Source organism: Ambystoma mexicanum, chromosome 2q (genome assembly GCF_040938575.1).
Source record: "Ambystoma mexicanum isolate Mex_15411 chromosome 2q, UKY_AmexF1_1, whole genome shotgun sequence".
Taxonomy (NCBI): Eukaryota; Metazoa; Chordata; class Amphibia; order Caudata; family Ambystomatidae; genus Ambystoma; species Ambystoma mexicanum.
The window spans coordinates 1,405,331,532-1,405,348,775 of NC_090924.1; the positions used below are offsets into that span (position 1 = coordinate 1,405,331,532).

The following is a 17,244-nucleotide window of genomic DNA, read 5'->3' on the forward strand; positions in this document are numbered from 1 at the left end:
TGAAAATATGTAGTAAGTGGTTTTATTAGCTACTTATTACATGTTGCGCAGTACAAAAAACACTAATAAAAAAGCATTTATCATTTCACTATTCAACATGGTAAGATTATGAATATTGCACCGCCATCATCTATACTGCACACAATGCTTATATTTATACTTGAGTCGCTTGGTATAGTGTAAAGAACTTCATAATGGAATGCTAATTATATCAATGCATTGCCTAATCCACTACATAGCTCAAGACATCTATTCCAATTATCCTTCACTCTTTTTCTGTCAACATTATAATAAGAATCCCTTTTACAGAGTTTTCATGAAAAGTAAATGCACATGTGATGTTATCAGTTATCTGTGTGTTAGTCTTAGCAGTGCACGGTAGTGGCGCGAGTTATGGTTGCTTAGCTTACCGTAACTGGCGAATTTCAGGGGGTTTTCGGTTTTACTTGGAACCATAACGTCCCTTTAACAAAGTTTTTTTACTGAATTTCATAGGTTTTTAGTAGCGTAACTTAACCATAATGTCCCTTTAACAAAGATTTTTTACTAAATTTCATAGGTTTTTATTAGTGCAACTTACTCATAACATCCTTTTAAATGGCTGAAGGCCATTAGCACCCTAGTTTCCCAAAGCGGGAACCCGGGGTGCTAAAAAGATTTTTCTTCCCACACCGGAACGCCTGCGGCGTCCCGGTGTATGAAGGAAAATCCTTTACCAAGATGGCCACCACGAAAAGGGAAGGTGGGGTTCCATACAGGGCCCCTCTTCACTTCACAACACGTGTGCGCGGTCGTCACAGCAACGTGTTTTCCACAACGCATGGCGTCGTCATAATTTCTGCGTGTTTTTCTTTAACGCGTGTGCGTGTTCGGATGAGGCACGTGTGAGCTCGGATTCATCGGTTTAGAGAGCGTGTACGAGTTTGAAAAAGATACACTGCTACGTGCTTCCTCGACGCGTGTGCGGCTTCATTCAATGCGTGTGCGTGGTCTTCTCAGCTATGTGTTTTCTACAGCACGTGTGCGCAGTCTTTGCAGCTACGTGTTTTCCATTAACTCCTGTGCGCGGTCATCATTTCTGCGTGTTTTCTTCAACGCGTGTCCGTGTTCTGATGAGGCGCGCGTGCGAGTTTGCAAAAGAAGTGTCTGCGCGTTTTGACTACTGCGGTATACGTCAAAAGCAGGTGAAGTAGTTGTGCGCTTTACTGCGTGAGCGTTGTCTACACCGCTACGTGCTTTCTTCGTGTTCGGATGTTCTTTAGTTAACACATTTTTTTGCTTCTTGCAGCCATATTCCATCCCATCCTCATCACCGCTCACCTCCCCAAACATTATTTGATAAGTTTGACGAGTGCAATGCTGTTTTTTTTTATGTTTTACCGCGATGTCCGCGGACACCGGACGAGAATCCAAGATGGCAGGCGTCTCCAAAAATCTGATGCACTTTACACTTCACCCCAGCCAATCGGAGAGCACATCACATGTCCGTGGACATGACGCAAGCCGTTTGACCAATCCGTGTCCTGTCCGCGGAGCGAACAGGGAATTGTGTCCGCAGAGAGGACATGGATATCACTAATTTATTTGCCTTACGTTTTGGTCATTTAAAAAGAAACTACTGGACGGATTTACACCAAATTAACCAAAACACGCTTTCGGGACCAGGCCGCTGCTCCTGCTGCAAATTTGGTGAAAATCCGTCCAGCGCTTTAGGCATGAGCAACGTTTTGTCCCATTATGTCTATGGGAAAAACAGAAGTTTTGGGACCCCCTCCCCTATAACTTTGCCCCCCCCCCCCGGACCAAATCTCACCAAACTTTGCAAAGAAATTCAGAGTGGGCCATGTACTTTTTTTTGCAAAGTTTGGTGAGGATTCCTACACGGGGCGCGGAGTTATAAGCCGCCCAAAAAGTGCTCTTCCTTTGGAAACAGCAAATTAACCATAACTACAAGGCCACTAGCGTGGCCGTGTAATAGATAGATATAGATATAGATATAGATATAGATATATAGATATATATATATAGATAGATATATAGAGAGAGAGATATATATATATATATAGATATATAGAGAGAGATATATATAGAGAGAGAGAGTTAGATATATATAGAGATAGATTGAAGGGAATTTGAATATATTAACTATCCAATGTTGGCGAAGAATGTCACTTTTCTGGAACTACAGTTTTCAGCTTTTTCTCTTTCATATATTTACACGCAACTCATCAGCCTTTCCCAGGCTCAGATGTGTCGGAATCTGATGATGTCTGGCGGGGACAGGACTTGCCGCCTACCGGCCGCGTTGGCCAAGGTGCAAAGGGCTGCAAATTAGGTGGATTTTCCACTCAAATGGCTTGTAGTAAGCTTCTCGTATAATATCCTGAGGCGTCACAGCCTGTCAATGGGTAATATTCAAGAGCATGCAGGTCTATCGAAGATACCAAAGATGGAGAACTCCAGTTGCAGGTAAGTTGCATTTTGTGTCTCTGAATGTGTCATTTGGTTTGTTCTCAATGCTGTGATGTTTGCATGTAGGCTTCACCCCACCTGGATGGTTTCCTAATGCATGTGTCTGTGCTGCGACCGACTGGTGCTACCTCATAGCTAGACATGCCTCATGTTAGTGGACATTGCAGCTGATTGCCAAATAAATACAAGTCTCTCGCATTATTTGCAACACTTGTGAGTGTTTGGTTCGCCTCTGCGATTCTAGATCTGTTTCTGAGAGCAGAAAACACATTTCCTGCAGCTGTGAGGCTCTTGTATTGAGGCTCTGTGACCTATCTTTCAAGCTGATTTCAGGGAGCGACCTGTTAATGGCAGACAACAAGCCTTTTTATTTTGAAGTGGGGGGGGTGGTACCCTCAGCCCTGTATCTTCGTACCGGTTTTAAACAGTCTCCTTGGCTACGAGTGCATTTTGCGCTCTCTTGAGATTTTGTCAATTAACTTGGATACTGCGACCCCCGCTGTAGTGGCAGCCTTCTGCATGCACTGCAGTCTTAGGACACATCTCTCCTGAGATCCTCTGGGAAGGATACTTCGGTAATGAAGCCTGGCCCTTGCTCCTGCTCTGGTAATGCTGGGTTTTACACACATTCCAGGAATGGGCTCCTTGCTTTGAGAAGCTGTATAAGGAGCCTTCACATCTGGAGGGTTTGAGTGACCTAAGGTGAAGGATTCTGGTTTTATTCAACACACAGCCTCATTTTCGCCTGTTACCTTATCTACAAAAACTCAGATATGTCTCAGAAACAAGCCCATCGTATCGCTCCACGCTGAACTTTGAACTGCACTGAAAGATGTCTGCATCCCCATCGCCTATATGCTTTGACAGTCCCCCTCTCAACCCGCCTGCACAGCCGTATGCTGCGCAATGTTACATGGGCTACCCACTGCATTACAACTCAGTCTCACGGCTTGAGTCTTGAACCCTCTTGCGAGACCTGCTCCAGTATTACACTCTTGCCCTACGCAATACCACTTATCCACGGTGTCTCTAGACTTGATTGTGATGTACACGTTATTAAAACCTAAACTAGCCAATAATCTAGCGCAATTGTTACCTATGTCTTTATACACGATTTGTCTGACCTAGCCACCTGCGCACTTTTCGAAGAACCGCCACACACATCTCTATGCAATAGCTCCTTCTGCTTGCCTGCGGTCTCTGCCCGCACCCCCCCCCTCCGCCCCCAATACGGTCTGGTCGCATCGGGCTATGCCCTGTCCATTTGTAATATCATACTCTGGAGATGCACTTGTGCATCTATTAGTCATGCTCTGCTCTCTCTAATTTGGGGCTTGCCCAACTACTAACTCCAAATTAGCCTATTGGCATATATTTGGTCTACTGTTGATTTTGAATTAACCTATTGCCTTGGCACCTGCCAAATCGGAACTAACCTAGTGACCACATATCTGCCCCAACTGTTTGCTTTCTAATCAGAGAACTAGCATATAGCATACAAGGCCCCACGCTGTTAACCTTTGGAGTAGACTGCATGTACTTGTCCGACGTTGCTAATTCTTGAATTGAGCCCACTACATACGTCCTATCCACCCTGCCTTTTCCTGAATCAGCCCAAGCCAGACTCCAGACAAGTCACTATGTCCTCTTTCCATAGAGCCACGTTGGCCTTGGCCACATTCCTGCCTCTAGTTCACTCAGTCAAACCAACACTCACTCCACCACCTCTAACCACCATACCTAATCCTAACCCAATCAATGTAGCACTTCCAAATACAGTCAACATTGACCCACTCAGCCCCCTAGAATGGTTACAACTCTTCACCACACGTCCCACGCCACTCATCCCGCTCTCAGTCCACAGTCGGACCCAAAGACTAGGTACCTGCTTCCCAAAACACATAGTCAACACCAAATCCAACAACCTTCATCTCAACTCAAGTAGCGCCTCAGCGCGTCCCACCCCACAGAACCACACACCCATCTACCTGCCACCAGCCTCCAATATAAAAGGAGCCCTCATCAATGCACGCTCCATTGTAGCCCATGCCCAGAGATTTCCGACCTCATTATCTCAAAGAGTCTAGACTTCCTGGCTGTTACAGAAACCTGGCTTCACCAGTCAGCAGGTCCTGCACTATCTATAGCCCTACCAGAAGGCTATACCATTATCAGAGCTGATAGAACCTCAGGCAAAAGTGGTGGAGTGGCCTTCATTGCCAAATCCCACCTAGCTCTCGGAGCCATGCCCCATACCAGCTTCCCATCCGCAGAACTCCTATCGGCGAAACCAACACTATCACCCTCCCACCCAATACTCATGCATCTTGTCTACCGGCCCCTCGTTCTCCTTCGAGGATGACATCTCGGACCTCCTCTCCACGCATACCAAACTCGGATCTAAAACTACCTTGCTAGGAGTCCTAGACCTGGGCCTCCAGGATCCCAACGACCATCATGCCCTAATCGTTGACAATACCATCTCCAATATAGGCTTTATACAGATAATTATAACACCCACCCATTCCAAAGGCAGAACGCTAGACTGGGTTTCTGACCTAAATGGCTCCATCTCCACCACCCAAAACGAACCTGTTGCCTGGTCAGATCATCACCTCATCCTGTTCTCCATTCCCGGAGCCTCTTCAGCTAAAGCTGCTCTAGCACGCCATCGCTTTCCAGAAACTGTTGTGATATCACCTTAGACAGCCTCCAGACCCTCATTAGCGACATCCTTAATGAGGCAAAATTGAATAACCGCGCCCTGCATAATTTGGTAGATCTATACAATAGCACTTTAAAATCTGCTCTAGATATTGCAGCCCCTCTCACACTCGGGAAAGCCAAACCATTGGCTCACCTCAATAAGTGGTTCACCCCCAAACTAAAAAGTCTCAAACACAAAGGAGCAGCAAAATCCACCTGGCACAAAGCACCCTCCATCGCCAACAAAACTGCATTCACGTCAGCATCCACTATCTACAAAGCGGCCATCCTTGCTACTAAAAAAGACACCTATGAATCCAGAATCCAAAATGCCAAATCCAGCACAAAGGAACTCTTCAGCATACTAAAAGAGCTCGAATCTCCTGCACCTCCCGCACAAGACTGCAACAAAAACACAGATTGGTGCACTAAAATCCAGCAAGACCTCGCAGATAAAATCACCTTACTCCAAAACAAGATCAAAGCTAAAAAGACAAGTCTCATGGGTTCCCAGCCCCTCCTTCCTAACCCAGATAAAACTTCTCACCCCTGCACCCCTTTCTCCTTCTCTCAAGTTACTCCTAAGGAAGTTGAAGACATCATAAAAATCCTAAAATCTTCCCACTGCCAAGGCGATGTCTGCCCTGCCAAGATCATCAAGGATAGAGCAAAAAACTTAGCCCCTTTCATCACCTCCTTGATAAACTCTTCATTCTCTTCCAATCAGGTAGCAAACGACCTCAAGGAAGCCTGGGTTATGCGATTACTAAAAAAAAAAAAACAACCTCGACCCGTTTCTGCAAATCCAGAAACATTTAGATAAGAAAGACCTCCTAGGACTCAGACAATCTGGCTTCAGACCCAGACATGGAACTGAGACAGCCCTCCTAGATCTAAAGATCCAAATGGACGAGGCGAAGGATAATGGCAAGTTAGCAATCCTCCTACTCCTTCACCCATCTGCAGCCTTCGACCTCGTCGACCACCAAATTCTCACCAAACACCTCACCACAGCTGCAGCATTCTCCTCTGAAGCATCCGACTGAGTTAAATCCTTCTTATCCAACCTGACTACCAGAGTCTTCTCCCCGTCGGCCTTAGCAGACCCGACTCCGATATTGTGTGGTGTGCCTCAGGGATCCTGTGCGTCACCCACACTATATAATATTTTTACGAAGCTTCTCTTCGACCGCCTGGACAACTTGGGTGTCGTCTACACCAATTATGCTGACAACACTCAAGTCCTTATCCCCCTCACTGTCTGTTATGACCATGACTCTAAACTGCTAAATAGTATCTATCTTGAAATCCAAGCCTGGATGGCCACCAACGGCCTGTCCCTCAATGATGATAAGACTGAGTTAATGATCGTGGGTACTCGGGCACATCTGAATAAACTCAATACCAGATACTCATCTTTCATCATTGATGGCAACATAATCAACGTCTCTAAAGAGATGAAAACATTGGGGGGTCTATCTCGACTCATCTCTCTCTCTCTCTTAAAAGACAGGTCAATAGTGTTGCTTCCTCTACGGCCTACACTAATAAACTCATCTACAGCTGTAAATCTTACCTATCCACAAGTAGCTGCTTAAAGGTGGCCATATGACTTTCTCTTTTAAAAATCAACTACTGCAATACACTCTTCCTGGGCTCCTCGGAACATAACCTAAACAAACTCCAGGTACTCCTGAATAGCTCACTAAGAGCTGCACTTAGTCTTCCGAGATCATGCCACATTTCCACTCAGACATAATGCCAACTGGTTACCCATCCGAGACAGAATAACTCTACGCACCCTGGCCATCCCGCACAAATGCCTCACAAACTCTGCCCCAAAATATCTGGCAGACAAAATCTGCATTCACCAACCCACACGCACTACCAGATCTTCGCAGTCCTACAACCTAGTGGTCCCAAGATACAATCTAAAAAAAGCAGGAGGTGCTAGTTTCCCTGTTCAAGCTGCCAAACGTTGGAACTCTTTACCCATCCCCCTCAGACACAAACCCTCATTCCTTATTTTTTAAGCCAGCATAAAAAACTGGCTGAGCAACAAGCCTCCCGAGTAAGATGTATTCACTAACCTTACCATTCACCTTAGATGCCTTGGCCCAGCCTCCGTAGCCTGCCACTGTACATTCTGTCCTGTATGTTAAGTACTTTACCCACCTGTAACCAGGGTCCATTTGTTGGTGATAATCTGTATGCCTGTCTTTGTCTGTCACCTTAAATCTCTCAAGCGCCCAGTTACCTCAGAGTTCGGCGCACGATACAAGTAATAAACAAATACAAACACAACTATCAATGTCTTGATGATTTTCTTTCATGGTGAGAAAGGAATTGTCCTATGGCAATGTGTGTTTATAACCGCGAGGGATTGGATCGATCATGTCTTGCTAAGACCAATGGAAAGCTCCTCATTATTGTTCCGTTATGGTCAGATTGAGGTCATCCAACCCTCCTTAAGGATCCTATTTAGATCTCCTGTGATCTTGAGGAACTTCATAAGGTGTGAAAGCCTACAAAGGTATCAAAGACCAAGCCCAGGGTTCCCCTGATTTCAAAAGGGAAACCAGTACAAGTTGAAGACTTCCAAAATATTCTCAAGTGGTTGGCTGAATCCCCGCCAGTGGTCCTCACTAATGAATGAGATTTTATGATTTTGTCCTTGAATTGTAGAGGGTTCAGCCACCTATTTTCGTCAGGAGGTTATCTTCCATTTATTACTAAGTTTTCGCTCATCTACCTCCAAGAGACATGGCTCACTACTCAAATTGTGCTGAATGGGTATACCTTGTATCAGTCTTGTGCTAAAAAAGATCTACGTGGCAGCCCGTACAGGGTTTAATTGTTGGAATAGCTCATAATGTTATGTCCCGCCGTAATTTTACGAAGTTTGATGATTTTCTTATAGCTGTGGAATTTGAAATGGTAATCGAGGGAACAATAGGGAAAGTGCTGTTGTTCAATCTTTACTGCCCACCGGGAGCTGCTCAGAATGAAGCAATGCAGGAAACACTGCACGGGATCAGGATTGATTGGTCATTACAACAGTAAAACAAATACATGATTACCATGGGGGATTTTAACTGTCACATGACGGGTGGGTACTGGACTTTAAAGAATCCCAACTTAAGATTGTTATGTAAAATGTTACACTCGACATATTGACTATGTGGGACTCCAATGGCTCCGCTTTTTTAACCAATGGGGCATGGAAATGATCAATGGCCGATCGCTAAGTGACTATCCTGGTAAATCAACATGGGAAAGTGGCAAAGCTTAAAGTACCTTGGACTATATTTTTGTCACCCCTGAAATTGCGGCTTATGTTAGGGATTTTGAAATAAATATCAATAGCTGGAGTGACCATGCGTCACTCACGACTCTAAAGATAAAAGAATCAGAATCCAACTGGAGACCGCTGGGAAATATGATAACTAGCCATGCTGCTACACGTATTTGTTGGTCAGAGAAAAATATAATAAAAGCGGCAAATGCAATAGCACCTGAACAACATCCTGATATAATAATTTTTCAGGATATGTCTGTTGATTACATCGAAAAGTGGATTCCCTGTTTTCTACGGCTTTTGTCGCAGTGGGGACAGGGATGGATATTGGTAGTCCGGTTAAGATAAATTTGATTATGAGGTCAGAGATGCTAAGAGAATTCTGAGAGCAGCAATTCGAAGGGCCAAAAATTCAAGTCCTTCATATATTTCCTTTTGCTCCATTAGTAAGATGCTTAAGAACAAATATAGAGCATGGATAAAATTGGGTGAGGCAAGGGGTAACAGGCAAACCCCTATGATAAATCCCATAAGAGCGCATATCTGGAAAAGGTTCTTGATGGACCGGAATAGCTCTCCAGATGTAGTCGGTAGGAGCCAACCAATTAGCTGTCCGCCTAGACCTGCATTTAAAATTACGCAAGACCAACTTGTGCTAAAAATAAAAAGTTTAAAATCTTCTTGTGCGCCAGGCCCTAATGGCTTGGCAAATAGTGCAATGAAAAGTAATCTGGTATTTTGGGCACAGCTATTGAAGATTCTATTTGTTAAGGTTTTAGCAGATGGGGGGGATCCTGAGTTCCTGGCAGAAGTCAATCCTCATTCCAATTCATAAAACGGGTGATAGGTTTGAGCCAGGAAATTATAGATTACTATCGATGCTGGATTGCTCTGGCAAAATGTTCGCTGGCCTCCTGTTAAAAGAACTTCAGGAATGGGCAGATAAGAGAGGGGTACTGAACCGCTTTCAGAGCGGCTTTAGGAAGGGTTACTCTACCTCTCACTAATTGGTGTTACTAGACACCCTATGCACCAATGCCAGGAAAAAGGGTAATCCTCCTCTTTATGCCTTATTTATAGATTTTAAAGCGGCTTTCGACAGTTCGAAGAGAGTTGTTATGGCAAAAACTAGAATCGTTAGGCTGTCCTTACCGCCTTTTGTACTATTTGAGGCTCCTCCACTCAAATAACACTGCCTCGTTAAAGTTAGACTCTCAAGGGAATGTGACGGCAGAAATTGAGCAGAATCGTGGCGTCAAACAGGGTTGTGTTACGGCACCCACATTATATAACCTGTTTGTCTACGATCTGCCGCAGGCAATTTGCTCCGTGTATAACTGCCCCCCACAGGTAGGATCTGAGCAATGCCCTGTACTTGCGTATGCAGAGTCATTCTTGACCATACAATCAGCGAACTACGGAGATCAGCGGAAGCCTTGTGGCTGTATGCTAAAAATAATGATCTTGTAATTCATATTGCCTTCCCTAACGTAAAGGTACAAGAATTAGAGATACTATATACGCAGAGCTATAAGTAGCTTGGTATCGACTTTGAAAAGGGTAATGGCTACCGATTATGCATACAAGCCAGAAAGGTTAAAGCTGTTCAAATAACGGCCCTCGTCTATCGTTTTACTAAGACACACGGTGGTTTTACAATCTGGGCTGCCAGGTTATTGTATCAACAAGTACTTGCACCAATGATGGTTTATGGTCTTGAAGCCCTACAGGCAATCTATCCTAAGTGGTTACAGGTAGTTGAGGGCAAGTATTTGAAAAAGATCATGGGCCTTCCTACCTGTATACCTATGGCCATTCTTAGGTTGGAATGAGGGCTCTCTTCATTGAAATCCTTGGTATTAAAGAGAAGAGCAGAATTATACATGAAGCTAATGACTACTTCTAGTAACCAGTTGTTGGTATCTATGCGACAGGAATTCAGCAAGGAGAGTCTAAAGTCTCTTTTTAAGGAAAATATTGAGAAGTACTTAGACGAGATAAACTGGAGCAAGAGAGGGGGAGACTATCGTCCTGCAGTAAAATCTACTCTATCAAGGAAAGTTGATCTGGGGACTGGATAGAAAACTATGCCCGATTAGAAGGTCTTAAAAAATACCAGTTTGTACAGTATATGCTATATACTTAAAAAAAACCACAGCAATATTTGAGTTGATGCCCAGCGCCAAGACTAAGACGATCCATTCTTCTAGTTAGGATTAACCAGCTCCCAGTCTTGGCAATTACGGGCGCAGTGTGTAAGATACTTGTCACTGATCGCTATTGTTGGCTGTGCAAGGATAAGAAAAATGGCCAAGACAGGGAAACACCTACTAACTAGTTGCCCTAAGATGTCCAGCGTGTACAAAAGATACTACGATAAATATGTACATAACATCGAATATATTGAGGAGGCTGTCTTTTGGTGGCAAAATGTCAATGCTTCCAACCTGAAGATTTTTATTGCAATGTATAACATTTGGTTAGCGATCTAGAATCTGCTCAGGATTTCAATTTAAATGATATGGTTGTGCTGGGTATTTGCTGTTGGTTTTATGGCGTACCCCCTGAATAAATAAGCTAGAAATTAATTAAGGAAATAACATGAAATATCAAAGCTATAATATTGACTTTAGGATGTACTTTTATCCTTTGTTTTAATTATGCTAAGTGCATGATTTTATTAGGAATGATGTATTAAGTTATGATATATTTTAAATATTTGTATTTAGATGTGTATATGGATTATACATGTATTATGTTTATGATTTGTAATATTTATAAACTATAACACATTAATAAAATACATAAAAAATAAATAAAACAAAGGATTTGAAGCCACGTTATTTAGCCATGGAGATTAGGGATGCAGCACTCCCCTGTCCTCCTTCGGGTGTTGCAGAGAGACCTGACACTCTGCGCGTGTAGAGCATTCTATGGAGGCGCGTCGGGATGCATGGCGCTGAACCTTTTGTCTGCCTCTTTGGTTTGTGAATGAAACACTGACTTATACAGGATGTCTCCTCACATATGAACGGAGGAGACATGTCCCAGGAAGTTGATGCTCTTTTAGTGCAGGTGTATCAATGAATGTGTATTCTTTTGCATCTAAAAGCATTAATAACCGTTGGATCTATATTTATAAGAATGTATCCTAAAACGTATGTCATTTGTTTTTAACCCAATTTTAGGTCGTCGCCTCCCCTGCACAAGCTGCCAGAATGTACCAATCCAGCCACCCGCTGCAACCAGAGGACCAGGAAATAGGCATCGACCCCCTCCAGATGGATTTGGGGAAGGAGGAGCCAGGTAATAGAGCAGTATGTTGCAAAGCGTGCCATGGCTACTGGGCAGGTGCTGTCGTCACAGTTCGGTTCATTAATGCCACAGCACAGGGCTCAGAGGGACATCTCTTGGAAGGAAGGTTGCTCCCAATGTGTGTAGAGCATTCCTGGCCACAAATCAACATTGGTGAGGGGGTGGCGGGAGTGTGGTGTACTTGCCATCTTGAGCCATAGGAGGAAGGGAGGGAGATTTCCACACAAAGCCGGAAAACCGAATTCCCCCACTGTTAGCCTCGTCGAGGCCACCCTGCCCCTCTTACACACGACACGGGCACCAGTTCAAACACGACCTACCCTTTATTCTTCCACCTACAATCTGCCATGGCTTCCCTTGTCCCTCCCCTTCCTCCCGCCTCATCCCATCGTCCTGAGTCCTAACACCCACAGAATTGCATTGGGGTTAGAATTATTTTACGTGGAAGAAAGTAAAAATAAAATTGCAGCTGTGTGATATGCTCTCTGCCGCTTTTTAATGAGCCAGGTGGTGTCCTGGGTCTGGCGGATGACCAGCAAGGGGTTGAAGTAACATATATGCCAACCCTCCCGATTTAAGCCTGAGACTCCAAATTTCTCACTTAAAAATATTGCATTTTTTTTTACTCTCCCAATCCTCACATGGACCCTTTGTAACCATGGTCGACCTGCACTTACTTTCCCCACTATTTCTTGATGTCTGAACTGTATAACTTTTTTTATTAGCTTTTTATTGTCTAAACTGTATGTAATTGTATGTAAGCAACTTTGTGTAAGCTTTGGGCTCCCAGTTACCTCAGGGTTCGGTGCACAGTACAAATAAAGAAACTAAACTGCAGCACTAGAGAAACCTAACTTTCTTGCCGCCCGGTTGTTCCACATCCCCCCACCTCCCTCTTTTACAAACACTTGCAGACATGTTTAATCAATATCCAGGCTTACCGGTGATGGCGTTACTTATGATTTTGCATGCTCCCTCACTCAAGGCGGCAGGGAGGGGCAGCCGGAAGTTAGGGTACCCTGCTCGAGTCTCTTCCGGCAGTCTGCCTGCTCGGGCACACTCGCACGGCTCTGTTTACGGCTGGTGCACATGCTTTGGTGCAAATACCAAGGGGGGTCCTGGGAGACTCTATGCCAGACCTGAGTCCTGGTTACAAGAGCCTTACCCAGAGTCTTTATCTCACTATCTTTTACAGAGGAGAAATATCCCAAACATATCAGTCTTTGTCCTGCCCTGGGGCAGTCCAGCACCGAAATGCTAGGCAATTCTCCTCTGAACAAGAGTACCAACAGCAACCCCAGACACGTGTTTCGGTCTGGTTGAACCTCATCAGTGAGGGTGTAGCTGTGCCTCTCTAAGAATAGTGAGCAAGGGGTCCACGTCTGGATTACCCTAGTAACTTAGGGTGAGACCCAAAGTTACTTGAAATATGCAAATAAAAAGGAGGGTCCTGGGAGACTCTCTGTGGTCTCGTGCAGAAGGGATGTGGCCTAGCAGTTTGGGCTGGACTACCCCTTTTGGGGTGGGGCCAAGCCTGATTTGCATATGGTCTTTCCCCTTCTGTAATGGCTTGGCAGGCGAAGAACAGTGGTCTGGAGGGTTGCCCAAAGCTTTACCAGTGGTTAAGATTCATTCTAAACCTTCCAGCCATCACCTCTTTGTTGTTGCACGTGCTTTGGTGAACAATTCGCCAAGTCTGGATAGGATTTCTTGCCTTTGGTTTGAACTATTTTTGATTCCCCGCCCCCACACAGTGTTCTGAATATGTGACCCCTGAGCGTTTGTACTGTGTGCTACTAATGATTATAGTTTTTATGCAAAACATTACCAAAAAGTAGTTTCCATCTTTTAACATGTGTTCTCCTCCCTACGACAGATGTGCATATAACGGTTCCTTCCTACACATGTGCTCCCCCACACGTAAGAACAATTTCTTCCCACATCATTCACTTAACTGTGCAGGTAGTGTTGCAAAATCCATGTAACTGTGTCCATATATCGCCCTAAAGCCTGCGTGGGTTTTTACCAACTCCCAGCACTGTCCCCTCCCTCTGAGCGTCCATTTAGAGTGCTCTGGAGTTACATTCCCAGCATGCAATGTGCGGATTGCCTCGTGCAATATGCACTTCCAACTCTGACTAACGCAGTGACTTCTTCCAAGCATGTGCCACTCGGACGGCTGGTAAAAGCTTTTAGAGCTAAACCACTGTTTTTCTAACCCGGATTCCAGTACATTGCTGTGTGCATTGAAAACACGTTTCTGTCCATGCATTTTGCATGCTGCACTCAACATTACGAAGTCATTGTTTGTGTCTAAGCACATTGCGGCCAAGTCATGCCAGTCATAATTTACACCCGCTTCTACTGCTCCTGCTTCATCGAAATCTGGATTCTGCCTATCTACTCCACCACTCCTGCTGCCCGTTTCTCTTCTGCTACCAAATCTTGGCATTCCCCTCGGGCCTCCGGCGGAGGCGGCAGGACTGGCAATACTATGCCATTCTTCATGCATCCCTACCCCTTGTTCTGTCTTGACACCCCTTTCCCTCATTTGGATATCATCTTATTTCCTTCTCTAAACCTTGAGGCCTCTATGAGCACCGATGCACAATTGCTCATATTACCCAAGACACCTAAGAGCAATTAAACCGCTCTTAGCTGAGGAGACCTGTGCCACCCTAGCCAGAGCAATCACCCTCTCACACCAGAACAATGCTGTCGGAGTCGTCAAGCAGAGATCTAAGACCGAACACATTAGCAACGCCAGAAGAGATTTGCTCTGGCTAAAGATGGAAGACAGGGACCAGTTTAAAGCAATGACACGGGTCCATAAATGTCTCCACGGGAATGCCCCGGCATATCTTAAATCCAAAGTTTCCCGATACATGCCAGGTGGAACCCTCAGATCGGAAACAACGGGCCAAATTGTGGTACCCATATATGAGGGCAAATGGATTAGGCAGAGCTTTCCCAACAGTTGCTGTTGGCAAATGGAACAATTTACCACTAAACCTGAGATTAGATTCCAACCTCACTAGTTCTCGGGAAAAAGAATTTGGAAACTCATCTATTCAAGTAAAAGCATACTGACACTACTTTAATATAACTGTTTCTTTTCACTCTGCCAGTTGTCCCGCCATTGTATGTCTTTACTGTTTGGCGTCTTTTTGTAGTGCCTTGATGTCTGCGGGCGACTGGTGCGATACAAATACATTTCTTACCGTCTCTCATTCTCCGGAGTCTCTTGCTTCCTTCTCTAATGAACTCCGCTCTCTTCTATCTGCCCTTCTTCTTGTTCCTTCTTTCTTCTAAGGGAAGGGGACTTCTCATCCATTACTGGATTCCTGCAATCTTTCTCAGCTCTTTTATCCCCAACCACATATTTCTGGCTCCTGTTTAGACCTTATTTTCTCTTCTTTTGCCCTTCCCTCTGATGCTATATTTCTCCATTTTCCAGCTTCAGAACCATTTGTTTTTCTTTTTCCTATTCCTTCTTCTCTCTACTCTACCCTTTCTCCCTCTAACCTTACACGGCACGCGTCAGATTCATTCTACTTTTAAACCATCTACCTTTATTCACACTCTATTAGCCTCCCTCACCCACACGTTTTTCCCTTCTTACCTCTGATGATGCAGTATCTTCCCTGAAATCTACCCTTGTAAAGACCCTTGTAAAGACCCTTGATGCCTTTTTGCACCTCATGCTAGCCCCTCAACCCTGGCTCTCGTCTGAACTTCTGTCACTTAACTCCTCTCTGTGTTGGGTGGCACGTAAGTAGAAAAAACACCTGTCACTGGCAAATCCCTCTCATCTCTGGCACTCCTATGACTTCTCGCATCAACTGGCTAAAACGACTTACTATTCTTATCTCATGCTTTCATACTGTCCCTACCCTCATTGACTTTTTCGCCTTCTTAATCAAATAATTTCTCTTGCTTTACCCCTCTTTCTGATTCTGACACTGCCTTACTCGTTCTCATCCTACTGCTTCACCCTCCATTCCTATTCCCTCCATTCTTATCCCAAAAATCTACTCTTTTTACTACCTGACATGACCTTCTTTTGTTAATTCTTCTCTTTCATCAGCTATTTTTCCTTCCTCTTTCAAGATAGCTACCATCATCCGTATCTTAAAGAAACCTTCCCTCCAGTCCTACCCCCTCTTCTAACTTTCGTCCCTTCTCTTTCCTCCCTTTGTTCTCCAAGCTAATGGAATGGGTGGTCTATAGCTAGGTATCCTCCTAGCTTGTCTCTAACTGGTTACTTTCTCCCTTCTAATCTGGCTTTTGCCCTCAGGATTCTATGGCAATGGCACTATTGTTTCCAATTCTTCTTTCCCACTGCCATTCTATGTTTTCCTATATTTTTATCCTCCATGATCTTTCTGCCACATTCAACGCTGAACGTCATGTGGCGGTGGATTTAAAGGGCCTAAACAGAAATGTCTTTAATTTGAAAAACTGCATTGAAACTCTGCACCAAAAACAGCTGTTCCCTGACACATGAGTGACAAGCAGTTGAATCCTGCAATCCAAAAACGGCCCTGCATTGCTTTTGTTTCACTTGAATGACATGAAGTTATGCACTGAATCAAAAACGGCCTTATTGTACTTTTCATTCACATGAGGGGTAAGAATTGCAGTCCTATAACCCGACAAGGCTTTTGCTTTTCATTTCACTTGAACATCTGCCCTTTAAAACATTACAAAAGAAAAAAAAAGGATTTTTCTTTTATTCAGTGTCAAATCAAAGAGCCCTGTGGAAGGGGGCCTACCCCTCATTGTTAATGGACCAACAGCAAATGCCAACTCACTCAAAAAGGACAAATCAAAGAATTCTGTGACATACAAGATAGAAGTTTAAACATCAGACACAGAAACGGCTTGCACACATGTAAAAAAGAAAAAAGTAAAGAACTGACTTTAAAAAGCTACTGTGAAAGGATAGCTGTGCTCGCACAGAAATGTCAGTGAAAAATCGTTTGGGGCAGGGGATTGACTAAAGCAATGTTCCCACCCACAAGACTTCAATCACTTTGGAAGAGGCTCACAATACTGGAAAAAAGTTTTTTGGTCTCAGGCAGGAAACTTCTTAATTGAAAGCCTCGCTCTCCACTGAATGTCGCACCTACAAGTGAATCAGCCTACAAGGACATGTGATGTACAGAGGGCGTTCTAATTCCCTGCTCTGCCAGACTTGAAGGCACGGGCTCAAGGATTTCAAAGAAAGCAAGTGTTGTTAAAAACTTAACTTAACTGGGAGGTTTGAGTTACTCCTCCACCCACTACCAAGGACAAACTGACAACTTCAAAGGGGGGTAATCAAAATCTCTGGTCATCGGCTGTGGAGGTTAAAGCGCCCCTCCCACAGAGTGGGACAGATCCTCCAAATTGACATTAAAGGACTAAGTCCATTTTTAGGCATTTATGCAATAATTAGAATGAGAAATCAT

At 44.3% G+C, this 17,244-nt stretch overlaps 1 protein-coding gene across 7 annotated transcripts in view; it reads left to right on the plus strand.

Moving 5' to 3' along the window:
- Window positions 1-17,244, plus strand: part of TBC1D5 (TBC1 domain family member 5) — a 2,783,701-nt gene that overhangs the window by 1,218,038 nt on the left and 1,548,419 nt on the right. For all 7 annotated transcript variants that reach the window (XM_069648897.1, XM_069648892.1, XM_069648893.1 and 4 more), the window contains one exon: window positions 11,665-11,782. In XM_069648897.1, the coding sequence (XP_069504998.1) occupies window positions 11,695-11,782 (88 nt within the window). In that variant the 5' untranslated portion in view covers window positions 11,665-11,694. The remainder of the gene's footprint in view (window positions 1-11,664; window positions 11,783-17,244) is intronic.